At 42.7% G+C, this 23,549-nt stretch overlaps 1 protein-coding gene across 2 annotated transcripts; it reads right to left on the bottom strand.

The window, feature by feature from the left end:
• Positions 1-254: 254 nt before the first annotated feature.
• On the bottom strand, positions 255-18,201 carry LOC115170083 (BMP/retinoic acid-inducible neural-specific protein 3-like). 2 transcript variants are annotated; one of them, XM_029726351.1, is made up of 8 exons: positions 18,082-18,201; positions 16,292-16,583; positions 12,121-12,311; positions 9,384-9,595; positions 4,927-5,032; positions 4,295-4,531; positions 3,034-3,256; positions 255-1,590 (listed from the first exon to the last, which is right to left on the bottom strand). In XM_029726351.1, exons 2-8 carry the CDS (start codon positions 16,543-16,545, stop codon positions 429-431), a joined length of 2,385 nt encoding a protein of 794 aa, XP_029582211.1. In that variant the 5' UTR covers positions 16,546-16,583; positions 18,082-18,201; the 3' UTR covers positions 255-428. The 2 variants fall into 2 exon arrangements, with proteins under 2 accessions (XP_029582211.1, XP_029582210.1); XM_029726350.1 differs by lacking the exon at positions 18,082-18,201 and adding an exon at positions 16,985-17,765.
• Positions 18,202-23,549: the final 5,348 nt, after the last annotated feature.

Raw genomic sequence — 23,549 nt, 5'->3', positions numbered from 1 at the left:
GTTGGAAAAGCATTCCAGGTGAAGCTGGTTGAGAGAATGCCAAGCGTGTGCAAAGCTGTCAAGGCAAAGGGTGGCTATTTGAAGAATCTCAAATATATAATATATTTTGATTTGTTTAATACTTTTTTGCTTACTACATGATTCCATATGTGTTATTTCATAGTTTTTGTGTCTTCACTATTATTCTACAATGTAGAAAATAGTAAAAAAATTAAGAAAAACCCTTGAATGAGTAGGTGTGTCCAAACTTTTGACCGGTGTTGATAAAAACATCAAATTTAATGACAGTTATATACAATTAAAGCCATGAACGGCAAACACCAACACAAACAGACCCGTGGACAAAAGATATAGGCTATGGGGCTGACATAGTATCTGACTGGGTTAATACAAAAAACATCACATTGGCCCCGTCCACCTGCCCATTATTAACTACATAGCTTGGTTGCCTCGTACTCCACAGAGTTTGGTTGTCTGGCACTGAAAGCCTGTAGAGAAGCCAGTATTCTGCTCACTTCTGAACTGGACAGTTTCAGTCTTTGACGGAGCAGACACGAGAACAGGTCCATAGGCTGAGCTCCTGGAGGGGAGAGGCGGTTGACCCTATAGCGGACCTCTACCAGCTGCAGCAGGGCTGAGTCCTGGGATCCCTGGGTGTACGGGTAGTCCAGCTGCAGGATTAGGTCCTGGATTGCGTCTGGGTCAAAGTGCATGCTGTATCCAAACAGCTGCATGCTGTTGATCTTCATGTAGCCCATGTTCTGGGATGAATACGCCTCCACAGGTTCCACGGCGCCCTCTGGTGGTTCAAAGTACGCTCTACTAGCGTTTCTGTGTCCCTCAACCTCCGAGCCTGGCCCCGAATCCCTAATGCGGCTCCTCAGGTAGAAATGGACAGTCTCGAAAAAGCTCTTCCACCGGTTGCCCAGCGTCAAGGTCCAGTTGTAGCAGTCCAGGGGGATATCCAGTTTGGTCCTCTTCCAGTCGGGGTAGCCATGCTGGCCGATCGGCATGGTCCAGCTCTCCGAGTGGCTGCCCCCGAATGGGTTGACGAACACGGATAGCGCAGGCTCCAGCGTGCTGTTCTTGGTCAGGCACACCTGGAGCGTCACCCCCAGGAGCATGTGCACGCGGTTGGACTTGTAGCGGTTGCTCTTCAGCGTCAGCAGCATCCTCTTCCGCCACGATGGGTCGAACCAGGCGTTGAGGCGCACATCGCTGCTGACGAAGATGGCGTGCAGGGCAATGCGCGGGTCACGGCGCTGGAGTAGGTAGCGCAGCTCCAAGTCCTGAAGGTCGCGGTCGCTCTCCAAACCCAGGTAGGGATCCGTGGGGTCAGGTACGGCGGGTCGGCAGAGCCCCTGGCCTAGAAAGAAGCCCGGGTTGCAGCTGGAGCAGCGGGTGCGGTTCTCGGGGGAACAAGATGCACAGCGGGGGCCTTCTCCCACAGAGCAGGGGACGGGGCCCTGGCAGGAAGAGTGGTGGTAGGGGCAGGAACAGCTCCTGGTCTGCTCAGAGTACACGCCGATGTGGTCGTTCTCACTGCAGTACAGGAGGGACAGGATGTAGCTCAGCCAGTAGCGGAGGGGTCTGAGGACAGAGGACAGCACATACTGTAGGTGAACGTACCTTTTCATTTGTTAGTCAATTAACGTTTTCTTTTTGTTTCTGTCTTTGAAATATGTTAAAAACATCTCATCAGACACAATACTGCACATTCACAGCGACAAATATCTGTCAATTAAGTAGGATAGGCAGAGCAGAAGCCCCAACTCTGCTCTTGTAGGCTCAGCTGCTGGAATGCAAGCTAAATCAGACCAAAATGAAAATGTTCCTCTAGTCGTGAATTCCTCCTGAGTAGGCAGGTGGGTGCTGACTGAGAGAGCCAACCACACACACACACACACACACACACACACACACACACACACACACACACACACACACATACACACACAGACTTTTTGTTCAATGTATGAATATTGAATACTAACCACCCAGTACAATTACAGAGCAAATAAACTATGCATAAAACATTTCATAGGATCACATGCGGAAAAAATGGACCAGTCTAATAATTGGGAACCTCCATCAAATCCCCCTTTATGACTAGAAGGGTGTGATAAAGCAGTGTAATTGGATTGAGGATTGTGGAAGCAGAGCGTTTGGCAGTAGTACTGAAGGATTTTGTAATGTAGTTAATTTCTTCCAAAGAATGGCCATCAAAACAGAGAGGTCAGGAGAGAGGAATCCAGCACCGTGAAGTTATGCTCAAAGGAAAGCCTCTCTGGAAGACTGGAGTGACTAATAACAGCTAGACCAGGTAGCATTACATAGGGCTGAACCGGGAGCAAGAGGACTACTCGTGTCAGGTCTCAGGGGTTCTGTTGGACCCGTTAAGAACTCTGCCAAGCGCCACAGTAGTCACAGTGCATGAACCATTTATAGTCTGCTTAGAAATAGTATTTGTACAGATACAGTACAAGAGATAGTACAAACATGATCTGGGACCGGGCTATCTTGCCAGCCTTGTAAGACAGCACAAACGGATCTGGGACCAGGCTAACCAAATTATAATTGGAATGTTGTTCAGACTGTAGTTTTGACTGTTAATGAAAACGGTTACTTCAGCAGAGGCATAAGATAAAGAGGACCTAACCGTTTGAATGCCAAAAGGTTTGTTATTGATACTCTTATTCTGAGTGTGGATGTGTGACACTATCTGAAGACTTATTGTGGCCTAGTGAGTAGGTACTTCATCTTTTATTGAGCCCAGTGGTTTTAGATACTTTGAATAACACAAGTTAAAACAGTACTAATTGCATTGCAATAAGCGACTGCCAGTTGTCCAGCTATCCTCAACTCTGGTTTTCCTAGGTGAGACTCATTTTCGTCCGTCAGCCCTTCTTGTCTCCTAAAACGACTCTTTTTTTCTGTGTCTTTCTTTCTCACACAGTGCATAAATAATTAGCATAATTACAAGACAAAGGAAGTTTGGGGGAAACCTCGGGTTAATGAAAAAATACTCCATACCTCTCCCTGTGCAGCACAATTCTGGGCTGATGGCGGCATCTCTTAATGAGGCTGAAGAGCTTGTTAGCGGTGTGGCGCGCTTTGTCGAGAAGCAGGCCTCTCGTGGTCTCTAGCTGCCTGTAGCGCTGGAGCAGACCCCCATCCGTCCTCCACAAGTGCTCCACGACAGATTTGTTCACAGCGTAATGGGTTGGCAGCCTTCCGACGAAGCTCTGGAACTCCTCTAAAAAATAAATAAACATGAATAAGTGAAGTTTCGTTCTGGCGGGGAGCCACGTGAGCCATTGGGGAATAATTATAACGTGTGACAGTATGTCTGTTCTCATTGTTTTTGTCTGTCCCAGAAAAGTAAACAAACCCAAATATAAATAAACAACAGCGTGTTCAGATTGTTTCTTTCTTCTCAGCTTACTAGAGTGCAGAACTGTTATTTCAAGAGTTATCATATTTTATTAACCACCTGTCTGTAGTGTGCACCATTGAATGGTTTAGTCACTAATTGGTCATTTATCAGATGGTATGAGATGGTGGTTGAAGCGGGTGCAAATATACACTTCCAGCTGTCGAAGCAAGGTCATGTATATTGCCATGGTAACCTATTACATCATGAGCGTTGGGCCAGTAACCGAAAGGTCGCTGGTTTGAATCACCAAGTGGATAAAACCGGCCCTAGAGCACGGCAGTTAAACCCAGGCGCTGATTAAGGCAGCCCCTTGCATCTCTCTGATTCAGAGGGGTTGTTTTTTTATTTAACTAGGCAAGTCAGTTAAGAACAAATTCTTACTTACAATGGCCTACCCCTAACCCGGACGACACTGGGTCAATTGTGCGCCGCCCTATAGGACTCCTGATCACAGCCGGTTGTGATACAGCCCGGGATCAAACCAGGGTTTGTAGTGACGTCTCTAGAACTGAGATGCAGTGCCTTAGACCCCTGCGCCACTCAGGTTGAATGGGTTCAGTTCTGCAACTAACTATGTTACCCCTATTTCAAAAGTGTTTCCAAGAAGTGAGAAATCCCACGAGACACTTTTATTATGCGACTTCAGTAAGGTTTTTAATCTCCACCGTATCTCTGAACAATGCTTTTTATCATTCTCACATATGGAAGCTTATTGAATGCCTGAATACCTTACTCTCTGCATTCTACACTACATTATTGCAAGTTAAAAACAAGCTAAAGCCAAAATATCCTTCCACCCAGGCTGCTCATCACCAAGGTCATTGAACTGTTGCATGTTCAACTATCTCCAGTAAACACCTGATTCCTCAAACTCCTCGTTGGCCAGTGTCCAGGCCTCTCTGAGGCGGAGCAGGTTGTTCTCCAGGGCCTGGAGGTCCGTCTGTGGACAGTTGCACTGTGGGAAGTCCGGGCTGCATTGGCACCAGCAGTCACTGGCCCTGCACACAAACTGGCCCTCCGAGTTGCAGCCGATGTAGCTGAGGGCTGCCGTGACGAAGCGGCTCCGCAGGTACGCTGGCAGAATGACCTGGAGTCCTGGGGAGGCCAGAGAGGCGTGGGTGAGTATTTTGGGGTGTATAAGAAGGCAAAACAAACAGATACTGCTGCTAAATTGCTTTTGAAGATCCCACTTCAGAAACCAAATACAACTAAGTCATCCCGGGGTTTGATAAAGATTCTCGCAGGTTAGCCTCGAGAAGCAATTATATTCCAGATAGGAACTACTGTGCCCTGTCTTTGCTGCATTGGACCTCCTGAAGAATGCATTCCATGTTGAGCCAGCTGTATTGAGTTACTGTAAACTATTCCCTCTACATTGCTGGGAATACATATATTAGTGTTAACCATGAAAGGCACACCTGGCTCTTCGAAGTTCATTCAGAGTGATACACCTGTTGATGTTTTGTCTTTAGTTCTAGTTTCAGACATACCTTGTAATTGAATCTTGTTTTCTGGACTGTGGACCAGTACTGAGCTGACAGAGTCAAGGTTATCATAGTTACTGCATCCAAGGGGGCCTGTCCTAGTTTCAGTCACCTGGGGAGGTAAGGGAACTAATTAATGTTGAAAGTTAATTCATTTTCTGATGTTATGTTTCATGCCTCAAACATCAGAGAATGAACTAGGAAAATATTCTGTGTAACTGAATGAATAGTATGTGTGTTCTGGTCGGCTATCATAAAGGAAGGACATCAATCTTTGATAAGAGTGAAAAAGATAATCATCTTCCAATGTTAAATCATATCGACTCCATCAATCTTATTCAGGGTATTGAATAATTGAAACCACAATTAAAATCCATAAATTAATCTAAAAGAAACAATAAGAGTTGGTTGAAATATTATTGTGGCTCCCGAGTGGCGTAGCAGTCTAAAACACTGCGTCTCAGTGTCACTACAGACCCTGGTTCGATTCCAGGCTGTATCACAACCCGGCCGTGATTGAGTGGCGTAGCAGTCTAAAACACTGCGTCTCAGTGTCACTACAGACCCTGGTTCGATTCCAGGCTGTATCACAACCCGGCCGTGATTGAGTGGCGTAGCAGTCTAAAACACTGCGTCTCAGTGTCACTACAGACCCTGGTTCGATTCCAGGCTGTATCACAACCCGGCCGTGATTGAGTGGCGTAGCAGTCTAAAACACTGCGTCTCAGTGTCACTACAGACCCTGGTTCGATTCCAGGCTGTATCACAACCCGGCCGTGATTGGGAGTCTCATAGGGCGGCACACAATTGGCCCAGCGTCGTTAGGGTTTGGCCGGGTTAGGCCATCATTGTAAATAATAATTTATTCTTAATTGACTTGCCTAGTTAAATAAAATAAAACATATTTTGAAATAGCATACATTTAGTTGGCGAGTTATTGTACAATGGTGGTGGAGAATTCATAATTAATTAACTTTCATTCCTGCCCAGTCACCAATATTTCAAGGTGATCATGCGAATCAGTGTTCCTCAATTCGGGTCACTCACAACTGATTACAGTGTCTTTTTCATAATTTTATATATAGTAGTATGTAAGCTGATCTACTCCCTAAAAAAAAATATATATATATATATTATATATATATATATATATATATATATATATATATATATATATATATATATATATATATATACAGTGAGGGAAAAAAGTGTTTGATCCCCTGCTGATTTTGTACGTTTGCCCACTGACAAAGAAATGATCAGTCTATCATTTTAATGGTAGGTTTATTTGAACAGTGAGAGACAGAATAACAACAAAAAAATCCAGAAAAACGCATGTCAAAAATGTTATAAATTGATTTGCATTTTAATAAGGGAAATAAGTATTTGACCCCCTCTCAATCAGAAAGATTTCTGGCTCCCAGGTGTCTTTTATACAGGCAACGAGCTGAGATTAGGAGCACACTCTTAAAGGGAGTGCTCCTAATCTCAGTTTGTTACCTGTATAAAAGACACCTGTCCACAGAAGCAATCAATCAGATTCCAAACTCTCCACCATGGCCAAGACCAAAGAGCACTCCAAGGATGTCAGGGACAAGATTGTAGACCTACACGAGGCTGGAATGGGCTACAAGACCATCGCCAAGCAGCTTGGTGAGAAGGTGACAACAGTTGGTGCGTTTATTCGCAAATGGAAGAAACACAAAAGAACTGTCAATATCCCTCGGCCTGGGGCTCCATGCAAGATCTCACCTCGTGGAGTTGCAATGATCATGAGAACGGTGAGGAATCAGCCCAGAACTACACGGGAGGATCTTGTCAATGATCTCAAGGCAGCTGGGACCATAGTCACCAAGAAAACAATTGGTAACACACTACGCCATGAAGGACTGAAATCCTGCAGCCTGAAGTTTGCCAATGAACATCTGAATGATTCAGAGGACAACTGGGTGAAAGTGTTGTGGTCAGATGAGACCAAAATGGAGCTCTTTGGCATCAACTCAACTCGCCGTGTTTGGAGGAGGAGGAATGCTGCCTATGACCCCAAGAACACCATCCCCACCATCAAACATGGAGGGGGAAACATCATGCTTTGGGGGTGTTTTTCTGCTAAGGGAACAGGACAACTTCACCGCATCAAAGGGACGATGGACGGGGCCATGTACCGTCAAATCTTGGGTGAGAACCTCCTTCCCTCAGCCAGGGCATTGAAAATGGGTCGTGGATGGGTATTCCAGCATGACAATGACCCAAAACACACGGCCAAGGCAACAAAGGAGTGGCTCAAGAAGAAGCACATTAAGGTCCTGGAGTGGCCTAGCCAGTCTCCAGACCTTAATCCCATAGAAAATCTGTGGAGGGAGCTCAAGGTTCGAGTTGCCAAACGTCAGCCTCGAAACCTTAATGACTTGGAGAAGATCTACAAAGAGGAGTGGGACAAAATCCCTCCTGAGATGTGTGCAAACCTGGTGGCCAACTACAAGAAACGTCTGACCTCTGTGATTGCCAACAAGGGTTTTGCCACCAAGTACTAAGTCATGTTTTGCAGAGGGGTCAAATACTTATTTCCCTCATTAAAATGCAAATCAATTTATAACATTTTTGACTTGCGTTTTTCTGGATCTTTTTGTTATTCTGTCTCTCACTGTTCAAATAAACCTACCATTAAAATTATAGACTGATCATTTCTGTGTCAGTGGGCAAATGTATAAAATCAGCAGGGGATCAAATACTGTAGCATGATAAACCATGATGTAGAGCAGGGCTGGGCAACTCCAGTCCTCGGGGGCCTGATTGGTGTCACACTTTTGCCCCTAGACCCAACTAACACCTCTGAATCCAATAATCAACTAATCATGATCTTCAGTTTAGAATGTAATCAGTTTAATCAGCGGTGTTTGTCAGAGATGGGGGGGGGGGGGTGACACCACTCGGGTCCTGCGAGGACTGGAGGTGCCCATCCCTAACGTAGATGAAGTGAATCACGATACGGCTTGAGATGAATCATAATCAAACCTCTAGATTTATGCCTCAGTAACAGTTCTTGCATATTTCCTCCATATTCTCCAGCATATGTGTTTTAATGAAGGACTATATGCAACTGGCAGTGCTGAACACCCCTCAACACCTATTCAAAACCTTTTCTTGACCAATTGACACTCGGCTCACTCCACAAAATGACTGACAAAGGTGGCTAGCTTGGACGGAAATGAATAGAAAGATATGGACTGATATATCATCCTGATGAATAACTAACTATACTGTAGGAAGGCACTTTCAGTCAGGTGGCCACTTCTCCTCGTCAATATCAGGTATGCCTGCCACATTGAGAAATTAACCTATTTTAATATCCATTTCAGATGATTGAATGGAGTATCGGGGTACTGTAGTATGTGGGGCAACACTACAACACTACTAGCGTCTCTCTTGATCATCACATACTAACACCTGCCATTGGTGAGAGATCACCAATGGCCTACAGCAGTGGTTTCCAAACTTTTATAGTCCCGTACCCCTTCAAACGTTGTGTGAGAAACTCGTCATCATGCAAGCGGTCAGACAAGTGAAAATGATGGTCAGTACAGAAAACTTTAAGCTCGTCTCTCAATTCAGAAAAATGTGTCAATACTTTGCCCCTTGATAACAAGCACACTTCTGTATGCTGTAAAAGCATTACATTGTTGCTGCCCATATGATTGCATATTGCGGAAAATACAGGAGAGTTCAGGGGCCTTGCTTTAACTAAGTTTACCATTTTCACTGTAGTGTCCAAAACGTCTTTCAAGCTGTCAGGCATTCCCTTGGCAACAAGAGCCTCTTGGTGGATGCAGCAGTGTACCCAAGTGGCGTTGGGAGCAACTGCTTGCACCCGCATTACCAAATATATAGCCCAGTTGGAAAATCTAAATGGACTGTTTGAAAATGTGAATCACATATTTACTTGGCGTACCTCCGACGGCACTGCAGTAAATACTTTTTATGTAGATATTCTATACTGACAGAACCCTGTTCATCTGTCTCTATCGCCCTTGATATATAATTAGAACACATATGGGTACAGTCTGATGTAAGTCACATGAAATTCTTATGACTTGAAACATGTTAATTCTCAGCAGTTTTCATTTTGAGATAAAAGCACTCATATCTGATACACTATGCAACAACGCTTACATACTGAATCGGCACAGCGAGAGTCTGACAATAAGGAAACATCTAAATCAAAACAACACATCAACATGCTACACTGTGAATATTTGACATTAATAAAATGGCAACAGTAAATGCAACAGTAAGCTATACACTTGCCTCCCCCAAAGAAACATCTCAAGAAAACATAGCAAAGTTGTTGCAGCAGCTGCATTGGTTTAACACAGTTTGACCTCCTATAATAACCTATATTAGCATCTAACTCACCCTCTGTATGCCCAGAGGCATAGAGAGGGCAGTCAGGGGTCTCTTACCCTGATGGCGGTGGAGGCGATCTGGAGGTGGTGGAGCCGGCGCAGGGTGTTCTCCCTGTCGGTAAAGTAGGAGGCAGCCAGCTGGTGAAGGGCCTCCAGGGTCACCACCCCAGCCCCCGTATTGTTGTGGCTGCTACCCTCAGCTCCAGCCCCCGGTTCTGGGCCTCGGCTCAGCTTCCGCTTATCCACAAATATCGTCAAGGACTCCTCCCCTGATTACAGGAAATTAGGGAAGGGGAGACTATTAACTGAGCCAGAGATGCTTATCAATGGTGATCATCTCCCATCTCTTCTTTAGAGAGGTTCCAATTATACATTGACTGTGATGATGAAAGATAATGAGCAGAACATGTTTAATCTCACCCCAATCCAGCAACCATACTGAACTGAGTTCCTTGTTTTAATACAGTTGAAGTCAGAAGTTTACATACACTTAGGTTGGAGTCATTAAAACTCGTTTTTCAACCACTCCAAAAATTTATTGTTAACAAATTATAGTTTTGGCAAGTCGGTTTAGACATCTACTTTGTGCATGACACAAGTCATTTTTCCAACAATTCTTTACAAACAGATTATTTCACTTATAATTCACTGTATGACAATTCCTGTGGGTTAGAAGATTACATACACTAAGTTGACTGTGCCTTTAAACAGCTTGGAAAATTCCCAAAAATTATATCATGGCTTTAGAAGCTTCTGATAGGCTAATTGACATAATTTGAGTCAATTGGAGGTGTACCTGTGGATGTATTTCAAGGCATACGTTAAAACTCAGTGCCTCTTCGTTTGACATCATGGGAAAATTAAAAGAAATCAGCCATGACCTTGTAGACCTCCAAGTCTGGTTCATCCTTGGGAGCAATTTCCAAATGCCTGAAGGTACCACATTCATCTGTACAAACAATAGTACGCAAGTATAAACACCATGGGACCACGCAGCCGTCATACCGCTCAGGAAGGAGACGCGTTCTGTCTCCTAGAGATGAACGTACTTTGGTGCGAAAAGTGCAAATCAATCCCAGAACAACAGCAAAGGACCTTGTGAAGATGCTGGAGGAAACGGGTACAAAAGTATCTATATCCACAGTAAAACGAGTCCTATATTGACATAACCTGAAAGGCTGCTAAGCAAGGAAGAAGCCACTGCTCCAAAACCGCCATAAAAAAGCCAGACTACGGATTGCAACTGCACATGAGGACAAAGATCGTACTTTTTGGAGAAATGTCCTCCGGTCTGATGCAACAAAAATAGAACTGTTTCGCCATAATGACCATTGTTATGTTTGGAGGTAAAAGGGGGAGGCTTGCAAGCCAAAGAACACCATCCCAAACGTGAAGCACGGGGGTGGCAGCGTCATGTTGTGGGGGTGCTTTGCTGCTGGAGGGACTGGTGCACTTCACAAGATAGATGGCATCATGAGGAAGGACAATTATGTGGATATATTGAAGCAACATCTCAAGACATCAGTCAGGAAGTTAAAGCTTGGTCGCAAATGGGTCTTCCAAATGGTCAATGACCCCAAGCATACTTCCATAGTTGTGGCAAAATGGCTTAAGGACAACAAAGTCAAGGTATTGGAGTGGCCATCACAAAGCCCTGACCTCAATCCCATAGAAAAATTGTTGGCAGATCTGAAAAAGTGTGTGCGAGCAAGGAGGCATACAACCCTGACTCAGTTACACCAGCTCTGTCAGGAGGAATGGGCCAAAATTCCCCCAACTTATTGTGGGCCGCTTGTGCAAGGCTACCCAAAACATTTCACCCAAGTTAAGCAATTGAAAGGCAATGTTACCAAATACTAATTGAGTGTATGTAAACTTCTGACCCACTGGGAATGTGATGAAAGAAATAAAAGCTGAAATAAATGATTCTCTCTACTATTATAGTAAGCGGTGCGTAACTGGCTGCAGAAATGGGTAACAGCCGGAGCACTTTAATGACGCAAAAAAACAAACTGCACCCAGAACAGCAAAATACAGGTTGAAATAACCCGTCGCACACCAGTCTAAAATGTACAACACACTTACAACAAACAATTCCACACACAGACATGGGGGGAACAGAGGGTTATATACACGTCAAGTGATGAGGGAATGTAAACCAGGTGTGCGGGATGACAAGACAAAACAAATGGAAAATGAAAGGTGGATCGGCGATGGCTAGAAGACCGGTGATGTCGACCGCCGAACGCCGCCCGAACAAGGAGAGGAACCGACTTCGGCGGAAGTCGTGACAATTATTCTGACATTTCACATTCTTAAGATAAAGTGGTGATCCTAACTGACCTAAGACAGGGAATTTTTACTCTGATTAAATGTCAGGAATTGTTAAAAACTGGGTTTAAATGTATTTGGCTAAGGTGTATGTAAACTTCCCACTTCAACTCTCTATATATATATATATACACAGTAGCTTTTTAAGCACATAAGATACAGAATAATACATAAATTCCAAACTGTATAATTTCCACATTACATATGTTACTACAAATATACCCCTTATGCAGAAGTATCTGCTGTAGCTAAGTTATTGTATGTAATGTATGGTTCAGACACTAGAAATTGTACATACATTACATTCAGTAACAGATTTTACATTTAAAAGTTATATGAAATTCCCTCTTGAAAAACCCACTTCTAAGGAGTCTAAGGAGTCAAAGACCGTCTCCCTAGGGAACGATCCTGCTGTGATGCAGGTCAAGTAGGAACCAAGGTTTGGAGCCTCTGTTTACTGTACCTCCAAGAGTGGCGGACAGCAGGAGGTGAGTCCCGTACTTCTTGATAATGGTCTCAGTGATCCTGCGGAGGGTGGGCCGCCGCCCCAACTGCCTGACTGTGCGCATGAAGTCAGGGTCGAGGGGCGGAGCCAGGCCGCTGCCGTCCCGCCTCTCCACCGCCAGGCTGTTGACTTTCCATCGGCCGAACTCCCTGGTAATGACGTCATGACAACACATTTCATTAATTAATTGATTGAGTTCTTGGTTCGTGGAGAGAGTTTTCAGTTTGTGAAATTGTCACAAACTTAACAGGCTGTTGAGAACATTTATTTGAACGTAATTGTAGAATGTGAAAACCTACATTTAACACAAACAAACCCCAACGCAGACAGACACAATATTTATAGACAGACACAACATTTACAGACAGACACAGGCAGAATCTCTGACATATAGCTAATACATCCAGACGGTACGGAATTTTCCCTGGAGGAGCTGTGAGCATACTGCAGATATTTTCTCCTAAAGCCTTCTTATGTTGGCACGCAACTTGAGGGAGGGCAAGGGAACGTGTCGAGTGACTTCAGGTTGGCTGGAATTTGCTCTGACAGGCATTGCCACTGGCTAATAAACAGTGGGTCACCCTGCCAACACATATGTTCACAGGTCTGTGAGACTGTATGACCTTGTCTTACAATTGTCTTTGTTGGTGCTCTTTTGCCATGTTTCATTGTAGCTTCGATCTTGCTGTTGCGATGAAAGGAAACCTCAGTTTCACAATGCCTTTGTTAGGTGACCACAGTACAATAGTGCTACTGTAGCATGATAGTCCTTATGAGAGGGTCCAATGCAGCACTAGGCATAATAATTATTACAAATTCTCAATATGACCATGAAACTACTGACCCTATATGCCAGATTACCCATGAACCAGTGTAATGTCCCTATAAGTAGAAAAAAAGTTGAAATCTAGAACCTAAAATTGTTATTTGGCTGTTTCCATAGGAGAACCCTTTGAAGAACCCTTTTTGGTTCCAGGTAGAACCCTTTTGAGTACCATGTAGAACTCTTTATGCAGAGGGTTCTACATAGATCAACCAAAAGTTCTACCTCTAACCAAAAAGGATTCTATTTGGACCCAAAAGGGGGTCTGATATGGGGACAGCCGAATAACCCTTCTGGAACCATTTTTTATAAGAGTGTACGGGTAACCATGAATCACAGCTAATCCTGAACCATATTTGAATGACCATGAATCATCCTATGACCGTGAGCCATTTAGAGCAAAATGAGAACCTCTGCCTTGGAGCCTTTCAGGAAATTAGAACCTCTGCCTTGGAGCCTTTCAGGAAATTAGAACCTCTGCCTTGGAGCCTTTCAGGAAATTAGAACCTCTGCCTTGGAGCCTTTCAGGAAACCATAGAAATGCTTTAACTCTAAGCACTTGAGGCGTCCATAGCTAACCAAATATATTCATAATGTGATCTCACAAAGCCCTTGTGATTCACCATAAGCCTACTGTTTGTGGTGACCATTAGCCGCTTCGTACACAGTGTACTGACTCGTGTCACATCGAGCTCAAGTGTTGCGTACACAGTCACGTCCCATCTAGGGACCTGCAAGCGATAGCGTTCTAATACGTTATTCTCTCTCCAATCTCCACAGTCAAGAGTCCTACTGCTCCAATATTTCAGACACTGCCTTCTTGTCTCTTCTCGTGGGAGGCAATCAAATCACTGCCACGAGAAACGATCAGCAGAGAAATAATTGAGGAATCAGGCCAGTGTAGAGGGTGTAATTACAGCCAATCATCCTAAAGAGAGACAGACTGCAGTGCCTCTCCGGGTGTCACTTGATGGCCTCTATAGATCACACCCTGGCGTTAGCCTGCAGGCTTATTCACCAGTGAGCACTTATGGATGGGAAGCAGGCATGCTGCGCTAATGCTACACTGGTGGATAATAGTCTGACAGCTTCCTGTTCAAGACCCGGGGCTCATGTGTAATCAAACACGGGGAAACGGGAAGGTCCTCCGAGGACCATGTGTAATCAAACACGGAGAAACGGGAAGGTCCTCCTGGGACCATGGAGAAAGGGTCGAGAGGAGAGACGGACGCCAGCGGTCCGATGTTAATCCACATGGTTACGTTGCTTGGACCTATATTCCAATCCAAACAGAGGATGTTTCAAAGTGAGGGCATCATATCAGTTGAAAAGATTCCCCATGTTGCTTTTGCTCCCTTCTAGAGAGAGAATTCAAATCAGTAGAACCTGTTCAGAGAGAGATATTTTTCAATTAATAAAGCACGTATGACAAGTGAAGACTTCAGCGTTTTCAAAGCCAGTAAAAATCCTCCTTTATCTGGCTTACCACAAGGGGGAGAACAAGTATTGAGTCATAGTGGAACAGCAGGACCATATTTAAGAATGTCATTATATTGTGGCACAAGGCCAGCATCATCCTGTACTTTCAACAGCTCATTGGAAGTTTGAGTAGTACACTTCACTTTCAAAAGAACTCCCACCTTCCATTTATTCTAAACCATTTAGCAATGTTTCAAGCAATACTCTGCCATTTTCTAAAGCAGTCTGTCTATATCCTCTCTGGTACAGGGCATTAAGCAGGGCACCTGTGTTCCACCAATGTCACAAGCAAAGTGCAACACATTCCATTCACAGTAGTTCTGAAAACAACATAACCATCAATGTGAATTGTGGTGGACATCCAGTCTATGTTTACTTACAACGTATGTGTTGACGCCACAAGCTTTCATGGATTTGCGTGTATGCTATTTAGATACCGTGCCTACATCAGTCAGTGAACGCAAGATCAGGACTGAACAGAATTATAACATATATAAGAGTGTCCTTTAAAAAACAGTCACAATGACAGTGCTGTATGTAAAAGCACTGCTACAAAAGAATCTTATGCTGAGAGTTGATAACGACACGCTATAGGAGGGAAGTGTTGTTCAGAGAGGGAGATGTGCCACAGAATAATCTCACTTGCTTGCGAGTAGGGTTGCAAAGGGAGGGTATACTACTGGAATCTTTCGAAGTTTACCAGTAAACTGCCAGACTTTTGGTAGCTTTTAAGTTTTGGGGGAATTTTGTAGTAACCTTTAATGGGTACTTCAGATTATCACAGGTGTCTGTAATTATCTCTGGCCCTCTGTGTGGCCTTATCACATCTAAAATATATACAGAAAGTTATATAAGATTATTTGACAATATAAAATATTCATGACAAAGCTGTAAAACATTATGCTAAATATAAACCATAAACGTATAGTGATTCCCATTGGTGTTTTATTAGGAGGGTTTCATCATGAAATATCCTTTATATATTTTGGGGAAAATGTATTTTAATATGTCAACATGTGTTTGTTGTAAATGTTTCCAAACTGGTGGCAGTTGCGAAAAAAAGTCAATTGTTGGAAGAGTTGCAGAGTTAATTGAAAATAATGCCTAAGTTGATTAGATGCTTTTTACATGAATTCGGCTATTTTCTCTTGAACCATATGGTCTAACCACTAGAAAATAATGGACAATATGTACACCTATATAACAAAGTAATACCATAGGAATAATTTATTTAAAAGTGATTCTAGTATAAATTACCTAAATTACCATAGATTACCTGTTAATTAAAACGTTTGCAGAAGATTCCGGTAAATTTGATGAAATTACCGGTAGCTTTGCAACCCTAGTTGTGAGGCTGTCTCTCTCTCCCTATATTTGTGTGTGAGAGAGAGAGAGAGAGAGAGAGAGAGGGAGAGGAGAAAGAGAGAGAGAGAGAGAGAGAGAGAGGGAGAGGAGAAAGAGAGAGAGAGAGAAAGAGAGATTTGTGACACTTTGTCACAAGAAAAGGGCAACCAGTGAAGAACAAACACCATTGTAAATACAACCTATATTTATGTTTATTTATTTTCCCTTTTGTACTTATCTATTTGCACATCATTACAACACTGTATATAGACATAATTACATTTTAAATGTCTTTATTATTTTGAAACTTTTGTAAGTGTAATATTTACTGTAAATTTTTTATTGATTATTTCACTTTTGTTCATGATCTATTTCACTTGCTTTGGCAATGTAAACATATGTTTCCTATGCCAATAAAGCCCCTTAAATTGACATTGTATTGAGGGTGGGTGGGGGGGGCTACTAAAGACAGAAAAAGGTCACCTGAACATCTTGTATCTGGTAGTGTAGCCCTGCTGGTGTCTCTCCACCGACTCAGTGAACTCCAAAGAGTGGTGGAAGGGCCCTTTGTCCGACAGCAACCAGCCCATGGGCCCAGCGGTACCACCATCATCACTGGGTCCTGCCGCAGCAGTAACAACCCAAGTCCCGGTCCAGCAGCAGCACAGGATCAGAGCGAGCCCCTCCCACAGGAACAGCACAGACAGTCGTCTAAGACAGATACCCTGGCAGCTCATGCTTCACCCAACGACTCCTCATCCTCTCCAAACGTTGCCTGTGTCCCGGGGTGACAAACCATATGGGGAAATTTGCGAATCATGGAATGTTGATTTTATTGCAAAATGTGACACGCTTACCTTACCCATGAGCAAAATACGTTGAAAATACGTATTTTTTTGGTTGAAAAGACGTTAAAAATATGTATTTGTAACCAACTTCACTCATTGGGTGTGTACTATACTGTATGTAATAATACTACACTGAGATGTTTTATATATTAAAATAAAACATAGAAAAGGATAGCTGTAATAAAAGTCAATAACAAATGTAATAAATAAGTAGGCTACATAAATAAACATTATAATTCCTATGCAATTTGTCGTGCATGTTCACGTCATATTAACAGGCGCATGCAACATTTGAATAGATAGTGAAACAATATGCCTGCGTCCTTACCTGAATTTTTAAAATAGTATAAAGACCAATTATGTCTGATGCGTCAGTGAGATCCCGCGGTTGCACGAGCCCTAATAAAAATATGTATTTTCATGCTCTTTGGTCATAATATGAAATTAATTCATGAAGTGCCCGTGTAAGAAGTGACGCAAGGCTTAAATATATATATAAAAAAATGATAACGTTTATTTTCCTCACAAAACTTCTTGTTCACAGGAAAATACACCACTGTACATTCTGGAGCATAGAAATCCAAGACTCCTCCGTAGATTGCTGGTGGATCTTACATTTGCCCCGCGCAACAACTTCAGCTCCAAAACAGACGGGAAGAACTCTGGGCGTAAAAATAACGGTCAATAATTACCAAGTTGAACACGCGTTTATTCAACTTCCTTCTTTTTCATTGAACATTTGCTGACTTAATTTGCAACCCCTTCAAGTCCTGCATCGGGTGCAGAAGTAGCCTAATAGTTCGTTATCGGAGTTCGTTTTCCTCAGCTCAGGCAGTTGCAGCCTCCCGGTTGCAGCATTAGTTGTGTGTTTGAATGAGAGAAGCGCTGGCACGGAATGGAGGGGGGAAGCAGATGGGTTTTTTTTATGCCCACGTAAAGCTCCGTTTTTTGAAAAATGAAACATTGTGTGCACAATGCACGTTGATGTATTTCATTTCGAATTTGATGATTGTAAGCTCAAATGTTCATTTAAATTCGGTTGAAAACGGGCGGAAGGTAGCCGAGTGTTTTAGAGCGTTGGGACTGTCACCGAAAGGTCGCTGGTTCAAATCCCCGAGCCGACTAGGTGAGGAATCTGTTGATGTTCCCTTGAGCAAGGCACTTAACCCCAATTCTTCCTGTAAATCACTCTACATACATGTGTTATAGGATCTTTGGTGAATAGATGGCAAATAGTTATTTTCAACAGATATTAGTGTAATATAATTGCATATAATCAATGAGGGGTGGCAGGTAGCCTAGTGGTTAGAGCGTTGGGCCACTAACTGAAATAAAATCCCTGAGCTGACAAGGTAAAAATCTGTCTTTCTGCCCCTGAACAAGGCACTGTCACTGTAAATAAGAATTTGTTCTAAACTGACTTACCTAGTTAAATGAGAAATGGCCAGGTATTTATGGATGTCGTCCAACCAGTACGGTAGGCAGCTTCCAAAACAATAACTACGATGACAACGGACTTAGTTGTAGGATCTGATTGGCACCACACTGCATAGTTCAAAGGAGTTCTTTGCCCAGAACTCCTTTCATTAATAATGCAATCCGACATGTCATTTCGGTGATGGTGGAGACAGGTGTAGAGCACATGGATGATTTTGATATTTTCTCATCATGACATCATCACAGCTAGCTGACGCGCCCGGTCTCGGTCGACACCTCTCACTAGATGTGACAGCTGGAGTGACAGTAGTTGAAAGTGGATCCTCTGGGACTGAGGATTTAAGGAGAGGCGGGCGAGTGACAGCTGCAGGTGATGGATCACTAATTAGACTGTTTCAACATCGAGGGAGGAAAAGAATGAAAAGCTAAATGCTTGAACGTGAGTAGATTGACGCAAAGACTGTCTGTTGCATTTTTTTTTTTAACTAGGCACGTCAGTTAAAAACAATTTCATATCTTCAATAACAGCCTAGGAACAGTGGGTTAACTGCCTTGTTCAGGGACAGAAAGACAGATTTTTACCTTGTCAGCTCAGGGATTTGATCTTGCAACCTTTCATTTACTAGGCCAACGCTCTAACCACTAGGCTACCTGCCGACCCACATTGAAAAGATATTCGAGTGACCCCTCTAACAATGGAAAAATAGGAGGTGAGATCAGGACTATTCTAGCCAATGAGAAGGCAGATACGCATGTGAACAACAGGCCATAGAGATAGATAGAAGACATGTCTTCATATCTGTGCTAATTGGCTGATTGCTCCCAACTCTTAGGCGTCCCCACGCAGTTGACTGCTTTAAAAAGGTGGAAGCCCTCAATGACATTTTCCATGCTAAAACTGGTTATATTCATGATTAGTCCTCTGTCTATCTCTATGACAACAGGCACAACTCTGATATAAAGTCGTTTTTGAGTAAATTGCCGAAATGCCGCTTGTGTCCACTTATATTAGCGCATCCGTAACAACCTAAACCATTACAAAACTTCTATTAGATCAAATAAGCCGCACGTAGCAAATTAGTGATTACATTTTTTGTTGACCAAATTTGACACTCTTATTGACCGCCATATAAAAATTCCTAACTTCTTGGGCTTATTTTCGTAGACAGAGTAAAACCTCTCGCTTTGATGTCAGGTCAGTAATCCCCTTTTATGTCGGTCGCTGTAGGAGTCAGTCCTTTGTTTGGGTATTTGCAAGTCATCGTTATGTTTGTCATTTAAATTACAACGAGTGATTGAAGAAGAGTGTGTTAAATGGTTTGGACAGACAGAGGACATTAGGATAGTCTCTATTTCTTTATGCTACTGAATCAGTAATCTGCAGTCATCGATTTCTCAGTTTTAATGTCATTTGGCGAGGGCCACAGAAAGTGTCAAACTCAAATTCAGTCAATTCAATAAGGGGTCATATCCATACACACTAAGCACTTGAGTCACCACCAATGCTAGATGTGAGGATGGTTCTTATCAATGGCTTCTTTTTTAGCAATAATGTAGTCCACGATACATTATGTTGTTTCTGTGAGGTGAATTTACTCTTCCGGCAACTGATGGTGACTTCTAACAATATGGAAGTCTGCAATTGCTTGTGCTGCAAAAGGAATGCATTACATATTCTGTCTGTCCCGTAATTTGTGTGAAGAGGAGGAGAGATGAAGAAGGCAAAAATCGAGCTTCCCCGAGGCTGAAGACTGTTATAGTCTGCTGAAATCTAGGCCTTTGTTGTCTGTGTACAAGGTAATTGAAAGTTCCTAAACCCCAGTTATCTGTCTCTCTTTCCTTCCCACTCTCTCCCCCTATTTTGGTCTCTCTGTCTATCTCTCGTCTTCACTATCTGTTTATCCCTTTGTCATTCTCCCTCCCCCTCTCTGTCTCCTTCTCTTTGTCTCTATCTCTAGTCCTCCTGCTCTTCTTTCCTCCCCCCGTTGCCCACTGAGCTCCAGGATGCAGCTAGCTGATGTTGATTATTTGTGCAGTAATCGTCCCCTGGAATTCAGTCTTGGTGGCAGAGTGTGGAGAAACTCAGAATTGCCAAGGCACAACTCGCCATCCTGAAAGGCTGATGTAACACGCCTCGACATGGCAGTGTGATTGCGCCTGGAACCGAATTCCCCGATTTGCCAACGGGATGCCCGAGCTAATCACCGGAAAAATAAAAACAAATAGATGTTTTCTTTTCCACCTCCAGCCCAAAATAAGACCTGAGGGGTAGCAGTACCTACAGCGTCACGGCAATCTGTTTGGAGTGGGCCGTATTGACAATGATGTGAAGACAGTGACAGTTGAGAATAGGTCATGCAATTGCGTGTTTGTGAAAACACACTGTGCTTGGCATTGTCACCACCAAGATGCTGTGTATAATTTCTCAGAGTTAGCTCAAGAGTCCAAGGATGCCACCAAAAAGCTCTCCTGGTTTTGAGTGATAACAAAAGCATCTCCCCATCGACTTCAATGTTGTTTTCTTAGCAATTGCTGTTCAACGTCCTGATTGTCAATGAATTAAATGCAGTTGATACACAAATACAGCCAACACCTGAGCTATGCAGGTTGACTTTGCATTGTTCTGCCACTGAAAGGGTCATGTCAGTTGGCAAGCTATGGCCCTGAAAGTGAGGTTAAAATGGAGTGGATGATCAGCTCTTGACTGTGTGCTAACTCCATTTGGCCCCAATACACACAGACAAAAGCCAGTGCCAAAATCTCTCCAGCGCAAATAATTGGCAAGGGTCTGCGGGTGGATGTTCTCAAATGATGTAGAAAATCCCTCATGTTTTCAATTAGATTTCAATTTTAGGGGTTTTGGCGGATACAAAATGTGACAGTGCATCTTCCTGTCTAAGAAGTTATAAGCAGATGTTTTTTTTTTAAATCAGTTTGCTACTGTATGTTACGTACTGTTGTTTATTTGCCGTGTTGTCTTGCAGTATTACTTTACAGCCTTGTTGCGAACAGAGTGGATGATTTGGAGTGGCTTCTTTCTTTTTGCTTTGTCATAAAGACCAGTAATATGGATGCAATGTTGTTGATCTCTTTTTATGTTCCAAGTATTGTGGTGACAGCATCATGTTATGGGTATTCTTGTCACCGGCAGGGACTGGGGAGTTTGTTAGGATCAAAAGAAATATGAAAGGAGAAAAGCCCAGGTGTCACGTATACTCCCTCTCCAGCCTCTAGGTCATCAGGCTGCTGATTATCCTGCACACCTGTCACCATCATCAAGCGCCTCATGACACTCACCTGGACTCCGTCACCTCCTTGATTATCTTCCCTATATCTGTCCCTCCCCCTGGTTCTTTCCTCAGGTGTCATTGACTCTGTTTCATGTCGGTGTGTTGTTTGTGTGTCATGTTTATTTATTAAAACACTCACTTCCTGTTACTTGCTTCCTGACTCTCATCGCACTCGTTACACCAGGTAAAAAGTTAAAGGAAAACCCTTTCAGTCTTCTGAATGCCTAACCCAGGGATAGGGTTTTATTTTTCTGTGGGACAATTACACAAAAGTCACACCGGAATGGCTTTCCAAGAGGTGTTGAGTGTTCCTGAGTGGTCTAGTCTCAGTCTTGACTTAAATCTGCTTTAAAAAAAAAATCAGAGAAAAGGTTTAAATATCGCTGCCCATCAATGATACCCAACCAAATGTAATGAGTTTTAGCAGTTTTGACAAAAACAATGAATATTTGTTGCCCTAAGAGTTGTGCAAAGTTAGTAGACTCTTAATGAAAATTATTCACAGCTGTAATGGCTGCCAATGGTATTAACCCAGGGGGGTGGAGACATCCGTTTTTTATTTTTTGAAAATATGTTGTAACTTTCACTTTGAAAAATGGAGTAGGTTATGTAGATCTATAGGAAGAAAATCAAATGTAATAATTTTTTTGATGTAATTTTATGGCAGAAAAATATGAAAAAAGTTAATGGAAGTGTAGACTTTCTGATGGCACTGTATGTGACGTAGTATGCAATTTTCGGGGACCACTTTTGGCTCACGAGTACTACTTTCAGAACCCCTGGCAAAAAAAATATACAAAAGTACCAGAGAATCTCTTTAATTGTCCTATTGGGAAAATCAAATTAGTGGTTGAGGAGATCCATGAATAGATCTTTAATGAATCTCCATTTCATTTGTATTTTTATTTAACCTTTTAACTACGCAAGTCTAGATGTGCCGCTAGCGGAACGCCTCGCCAATATCCAATGATAGAGCGTGGCGCGAATTACAAACTCCTCAAAAATCCCAAAACTTCAATTTTTCAAACATATGACAATTTTACACCATTTTAAAGACAAGACTCTCCTTTATCTAACCACATTGTCCGATTTAAAAAGGCTTTACAACGAAAGCAAAACATTAAATTATGTCAGGAGAGTATCCAGCCAGAAATAATCACACACCCATTTTTCAAGCTAGCATATAATGTCACAAAAACCAAAACCACAGCTAAATGCAGCACTAACCTTTGATGATCTTCATCAGATGACTCTCCTAGGACATTATGTTATACAATACATGCATGTTTTGTTCAATCAAGTTCATATTTATATCAAAAAACAGCTTTTACATTAGCATGTGACGTTCAGAACTAGCATACCCACCGAAAACTTCCGGTGAATTTACTAAATTACTCACGATAAACGTTCACAAAAAACATAATTATTTTAAGAATTATAGATACAGAACTCCTTTAGGCAATCGCGGTGTCCGATTTTAAAATAGCTTTTCGGTGAAAGCACATTTTGCAATATTCTGAGTAGATAGCCCGGCCATCATGGCTAGCTATTTTGACACCCACCAAGTTTGGCACTCACCAAACTCAGATTTACTATAAGAAAAATTGGATTACCTTTGCTGTTCTTCGTCAGAATGCACTCCCAGGACTTCTACTTCAACACCCAATGTTGTTTTGGTTCCAAATAATCCATAGTTATATCCAAATAGCTGCGTTTTGTTCTTGCGTTCAAGACACTATCCGAAGGGTGACGCGCCGGCGCGTATCTTGTCAAAAAAAAAAAATTCAAAATATTCCATTACTGTACTTCGAAGCATGTCAAACGCTGTTTAAAATCAATTTTTATGCAATTTTTCTCGTAAAATAGCGATAATATTCCGACCGGGAGACCTTGTTTTTGTTCAAACACTGAAAATAAAAAATGGAGTCTTCACATGCACGCGGACACCCGTGTCATTGTTCTCTGAATGACCACTTTCCAAAAGCCCTACTGTTTTTCGCCCAGGGACTGCAGAGATCTCATTCCACGTTCTGGCGCCTTCTGAGAGCCTATGGGAGCCTTAGAAAATGTCACGTTACAGCAGAGATCCTCTATTTTCGATAAAGAGGCTATAGAAGGCCAAGAAATGGTCAGAGAGGGCGCTTCCTGCATGGAATCTTCTCAGGT

Source organism: Salmo trutta, chromosome 31 (genome assembly GCF_901001165.1).
Source record: "Salmo trutta chromosome 31, fSalTru1.1, whole genome shotgun sequence".
In the NCBI taxonomy this organism is placed as follows: domain Eukaryota; kingdom Metazoa; phylum Chordata; class Actinopteri; order Salmoniformes; family Salmonidae; genus Salmo; species Salmo trutta.
This window is presented reverse-complemented; position numbering and strand designations above follow the sequence as displayed.

Coding starts and splice junctions, on each gene's coding strand:
- LOC115170083 (XM_029726351.1), bottom strand. CDS start 16,545: ATGAGCTGCCAGGGTATCTGTCTTAGACGACTGTCTGTGCTGTTCCTG. Junction 9,596..12,120: donor GCTGTCCGCCACTCTTGGAG/GTACAGTAAACA, acceptor TCCTGTAATCAG/GGGAGGAGTCCTTGACGATA. Junction 4,532..4,926: donor AAACAAGATTCAATTACAAG/GTATGTCTGAAA, acceptor TGGCCTCCCCAG/GACTCCAGGTCATTCTGCCA.